The sequence below is a fragment of the Bos indicus genome, chromosome 15, assembly GCF_029378745.1.
Source record: "Bos indicus isolate NIAB-ARS_2022 breed Sahiwal x Tharparkar chromosome 15, NIAB-ARS_B.indTharparkar_mat_pri_1.0, whole genome shotgun sequence".
NCBI classification, from domain to species: Eukaryota; Metazoa; Chordata; class Mammalia; order Artiodactyla; family Bovidae; genus Bos; species Bos indicus.
In genome coordinates, this window is record NC_091774.1 from 50020011 (window position 1) to 50025743 (window position 5733).

Consider the following 5733-nt stretch of genomic DNA (forward strand, 5'->3'; position numbering starts at 1 on the left):
AACTATGATTACTCTACAGCAAATTTCAGAAGACTGTCATGGAATGTAGATTAGAAAAACTCAATTCTCACTTTTATGATTAGCAAGACATGTAAGTTCTTTATATTCAAGCCCTCATAAAAGAACAAAAAGTTATAGAAAATAATACTCAAAGTGTAAATGGTTGCACAAATAGGAACTAGCATATTGTGTTGTCATTATAGTATTCTTACTGATAAAAACAAAGAGTTGTACTACATTTTCAGAGAAAACCACTTCTTCATCCTGCTTCGAATCTGTTGGGTCTTTACACTATAGATTATTGGATTCATCATGGGAGGAAAGAGAATATAGATGTTGCCCATAAGGACATGAACCAAAGGTGAGAGATGCTTTCCAAAGCGGTGTACCATAGTGAGACCAATGATGGGAATGTAGAAAACCAGAACTGCACAGAGGTGGGAGACACGGGTCTCCAGAGCCTTGAGCCTCTCTTTTCGAGATGCAATCGCCAGCACTGTATGCAAGATGAAAACATAGGAGATGAGAATAAGGACAGCATCCAACAACAAGGTACAAACCACCAGAGCCAGGGCATAGAAGCTATTGAAGCGAATGTCAGAGCAGGCCAGCCGGAGTAGATCCTGGTGCAGGCAGAAGGAATGAGAGAGAATGTGGGGTCTGCAGTAAGGAAAGAACTTCAAACGGATGATGACAGGAAGAATAGACAAAGAGCTTCTTGTCAAAATGGTCACCATGAAGTAAATGATCCTGCTATTAGTCAGAATGGATGTATATCTCAGAGGATTGCAAATTGCTATAAAGCGATCAAAAGCCATGGCAAGAAGGACTCCAGACTCCATGAAAGATAGTCCATGAACAAAATAAGTCTGCGAAACACAGGCATCTAGACCAATCTCCTGGCTGAGCCCCCACATAGTCCCCAGCACTGTGTATACTGTGGACAACCCCATGAACAGGTCAGTGAGGGCCAGCATGGCCAGGAAGTAGAACACGGGCTCATGCAGGCTCGGCTCAGTATGAACCACATGCAGCACCAGGCAGTTTCCCAGGAAAACCACAGCATAGATCAAAGAAAAAGGAACTGAAAACCAGGGATAGTATTGTTCTAGGCCAGGGAACCCCGTGAAAATGAATATCGAAGAGTTGATATTGGAAGCAGAAGAAGCAGACATGAATATTTGAAAAATAATTTCCAAGTTAAAATAAATATTTATTCACATTTTTGTTTAAACTGTCTGCTGCCTATAAGAATAGTCAGATATAACACAGCCTCTTGGATTATCACCCAGGGAAAGCTGACTGTAGAATCCCAGGGAGTGTCAACTCTATTAGAAGTTACAGCACAAGATGACTTCATAGGGAACCTCCTTGGTATTAGTCTCAGAAGTTAGAGAAGATAATCAAGATCCTGATGATTTTAGGCAGAGTGAGTCATAAACTTCATTCCCTTTCAGTCTCTGAGAGACTAGCAGCATACAAGCCAGATGACAGTGACTGCAGTTAGTGAGAGCACAGTGCTGTCTGTTCTGCTGCTCCTGAGAAGCCTCTGCACACTCTCTCCATCCCAAGTCCTTGAGCCCAGGCAGTCAGAGTGTTCACATTTATGAGGAAGGAAAGTAGAGGACTGATTGTGTGAGTTCAGTGAACCCATGCTCCTGGGACACCTGTGTCCTCTTGGGTAAATGATGCAAGTGAGAGATTCTGTGTGGTCACTTAGAAACTAGTAGTTCCCTGGAAATGTGAGGAATAGACAAATAACTGAATTTTCCCAGGAGTCCACAACTCTTTTTTAATCTTCAGTTCAGTTCAGTCGCTCAGTCGTGTCTGACTCTTTGCGACCCCATGAATCACAGCACGCCAGGCCTCCCTGTCCATCACCAACTCCCGGAATTCACTCAAACTCATTTCCATCGAGTCGGTGATGCCATCCAGCCATCTCATCCTCTGTCATTCCCTTCTCCTCCTGCCCCCAATCCCTCAGAGTATCAGAGTCTTTTCCAATGAGTCAACTCTTCCCATGAGGTGGCCAAAGTACTGGAGTTTCAGCTTTAGCATCAGTCCTTCCAAAGAACACCCAGGGCTGATCTCCTTTAGAATGGACTGGTTGGATCTCCTTGCAGTCCAAGGGACTCTCAAGAGTCTTCTCCAACACCACAGTTCAAAAGCATCAATTCTTCGGTGCTCAGCTTTCTTCACAGTCCAACTCTCACGTTCATACATGACCACTGGAAAAACCATAGCCTTGACTAGACGGACCTTTGTTGGCAAAGTAATGTCTCTGCTTTAGAGGAACATAATTGCATGGACTGAAAATTCAACACTTACTCAAAAGAAGAAGGCAAAACATGAGCATTCAATAGGAAAATAGAATATCAGCATTCTGAAGCCTTTTTCTTGATTTGTTTTCACGTTGAAATAAGAAATATGTTTTAGTAAGTCTTATTTATTGTTTTATTTTTTACTTATTCATTATTTATTGCTTACTTATTATTTATTGCTTTATTCGTAAAGAGATGGGAATACCAGACCATCTTACCTGCCTCTTGAGAAATCTGTGTGCAGGTCAGGAAGCAGTAGTTAGAACTGGACATGGGACAACAGACTAGTTCCAAATCAGGAAAGAACTATGTCAAAGCTGAATATTGTCAACCTGCTTATTTAACCTACATGCAGAGTTCAATTCAGTTCAGTCACTCAGTCGTATCTGACACTTTGTGACCCCATGAATTGCAGCACGCCAGGCCTCCCTGTCCATCTCCAACTCCCAAAGTTCACTCAAACTCACGTCCATTGAGTCGGTGATGCCATCCAGCCATCTCATCCTCTGTCATCCCCTTCTCCTCCTGCCCCCAGTCCTTCCCAGCATCAGAGTCTTTTCCAATGAGTCAACTCTTCCCATGAGGTGGACAAAGTAATAGAGTACATCATGCAAAATGCAGGGCTGGATGAAGCACAAGTCAAGATTGCCAGGAGAAACAGCAATAACCTCAGATACGCAGATGACACCACCCTTATGGCAGAAAGCAAGGAAGAACTAAAGAGCCTTTTGATGAAAGTGAAAGAAGAGAGTGAAAAACCTGTCTTAAAACTCAACATTCAGAAAACTAAGATCATGGCATCCAGTCACATCATTTCTTGGCAAATAGGTTGGGAAACAATGAAAACAGTGAGAGACATTATTTTCTTAGGCTCCAAAATCACTGCAGATGGTGACTGCAGCCATGAAATTAAAAGACGCGTGCTCACTGGAAGAAAAGCTATGACCAAACTAGACAGCATATTAAAAAGCAGAGACAATACTTTGCTAACAAAGGTCCATCTAGTCAAAGCTATGGTTTTTCAAGTAGTCACGTATGGATGTGTGAGTGGGACTATAAAGAAGGATGAGCACCAAAGAATTGATGCTTTTGAACTGTGGTGTTAGAGAAGACTTTTGAGAGTCCCTTGGACTGCACAGAGATCCAACCAGTCAATCCTAAAGGAAATCTGTCCTGAGTATTCACTGGAAAGACTGATGCTGAAGCTGATGCTCCAATAATTTGGCCACCTGATGCAAAGAACTGACTCAATGGAAAAGACCCTGATGTTGGGAAAGATTGAAGGCAGGAGTAGAAAGGGACACAGAGGATTCTCGAGATGGTTGAATGGCATCACTGACTCAATGGACATACATTTGAATAAGCTCCAGGAGTTGGTGATGTACAGGGAAGCCTGGTGTGCTGCAGTTAATGAGGTTGCAAAGAGTTTGACATGATTGAGCAAGTGAACTGATTTATTGTTTTTCTCTAAATTTCTTTATTTTTTTTGGCTGATCTTTCTTCGGAACTATAGTTAAATATGTCTCCTTTTTGACAGGCATAATAAAGAGAACCATATAATAAAATTTTTTGAAAATATGCTATAATAATGACACACATTTGGGCTTCACAGGTAGCACTAGTGGTAAGAACACACCTGCAATCCAAGGGACATGGATTTGATCCCTGCGTGGAGAAGACCCCCTGGAGGATGAAATGGCAACCTGCTTTGGTTTTCTTGCCTGGAATATTCCTTAGAAAGAGGAGCCTGGCAGGTTACAGTTCATGGGGTTGCAAAAATCAGATAAGACTGAGCACATACACATATTGCTAAAACATTCAATTAGGGTTAATTATACTTAGTTCATCATGCACTTGTCTATGAAATACTTAATTTATTTTCTCATCTTCATACGTGTATAATTATTGTCAAGTGCTGAATATGAAATTTTAGATAACGTTTATTCAATTTGTTCCTCTGAGACAATTCAGTAAATTTTTTCTTGATTAAAACTTTCAAATATAGCACACAAAACAGTTTTACTGATTCATTTAGAGTAAGTTTCTTATCTGATGTCTCATGATCCTCAAATTCCTTAGTATGTGTTTTCTACAAATAATGACAATCTCCTACATGACAATAATACAACCATCAAATCATGAAATTAACACAGACACATTACTACCATTGAATTTGTAGAACCCAATGTAACTTTCTCCAATTGTACCTTTAATGTAAATTATATTAAAAAAATTCTGGTTCAGAATTATTTGTGTTAGTATTAATAGTTCTGTTATTTTAGTCTCTTCTCTGATACTTCCTCAAACTTGTCTTGTTTTATATGACACAAACTTGAACATCACAGGTCATGTAATTTGTAGAATGTCCCTCAATGGGGTTTGTTTGATGAATCCTCATGGTTAGATTCCAATTATGCAGGAATGCCATGATTGTCAGTCTCTTTTCTTCCCATGCATCTGTTTCAGGTTATGCCTGAATTTGCCCCATTGTGGATGATTATCTTGTTAGGTGAGGTTAGCCAGGTTTTGTCTCTATAAAGTTGCATATTTTCTTTTGTCATTTAATAAGTATTTTGGGGGAGAGAATATTCACTATCATTATTTTTATTGTTCAATTTAATGTTGATTTTATAATGTTCCAGATTTGGCCAGTGGGGGCACCATAATCTGGCTTTGGGATGTTTTTGACTTGTGTTCATTATTCTTGGAGCACTTCTTTGGTTTTTGGTACAACAGTGTATTCAATGTACTTTCACTAACCTGGCCCTGGAATCATCCATTTTCCCAAGAAGTTATGGCTCTTTTTCATACAGATCACTATTCAGAAGCTGAGATTTGCATTCTAGACAGGTCATTTCTATTGGATAAACAATGCTCCTATTGGTTCTTTCAGGGGCATTAGCTAGGTATTAAATCTACCTACTTATACTGAAAACCTTGAGTCCACCTTTATACAGCTAATTCTCATTATTCATGGTAGTTGTGTTCTATAAAGTTGCCACATACACTGAACTGGTGGCCACAGAAATATTGTTTCTAGGGGAAATACAAGGGTAGGTTTCTACAAGTCTTGATCACAGCATCTTTGTATTTCTTTGCTTTTGACAGCTTTGTGCATATAATAGCATAACAGAACTACTGTTATGTTATATAGATTCACTTGCCCATGACTCTATAAGACAAGCCAGTCTCACAAGCACTGAAAACTAGTTCACGCACAAAACTCTTTATTTTAAAAATATCTTCCTGACTCCTGAGGGATCACGTGTCAGAGCCCTGTGTCTGACACGATGACCAGCACCTCGGCCCCAAGCTTACTTTCAACATTCAGAGGCCTAGTGGCCTCCTCTCCATGCTACCCCAGGTCACAATGTGAGTAAAAACATTTCGAGCCCAGCAGTCATGGGACTTA

The 5733-nt window shown here is 40.2% G+C and overlaps 1 protein-coding gene across 1 annotated transcript; it reads right to left on the bottom strand.

The window, feature by feature from the left end:
- Positions 1–233: 233 nt before the first annotated feature.
- On the bottom strand, positions 234–1238 carry LOC109568956 (olfactory receptor 51V1-like). The gene has a single exon (XM_019974305.2). The coding sequence runs from the start codon at positions 1173–1175 to the stop codon at positions 234–236; it is 942 nt and encodes a 313-aa protein (XP_019829864.2). The 5' UTR covers positions 1176–1238.
- Between the last annotated feature and the right edge of the window lie 4495 nt (positions 1239–5733).

Coding starts and splice junctions, on each gene's coding strand:
- LOC109568956 (XM_019974305.2), bottom strand. CDS start 1,175: ATGTCTGCTTCTTCTGCTTCCAATATCAACTCTTCGATATTCATTTTC.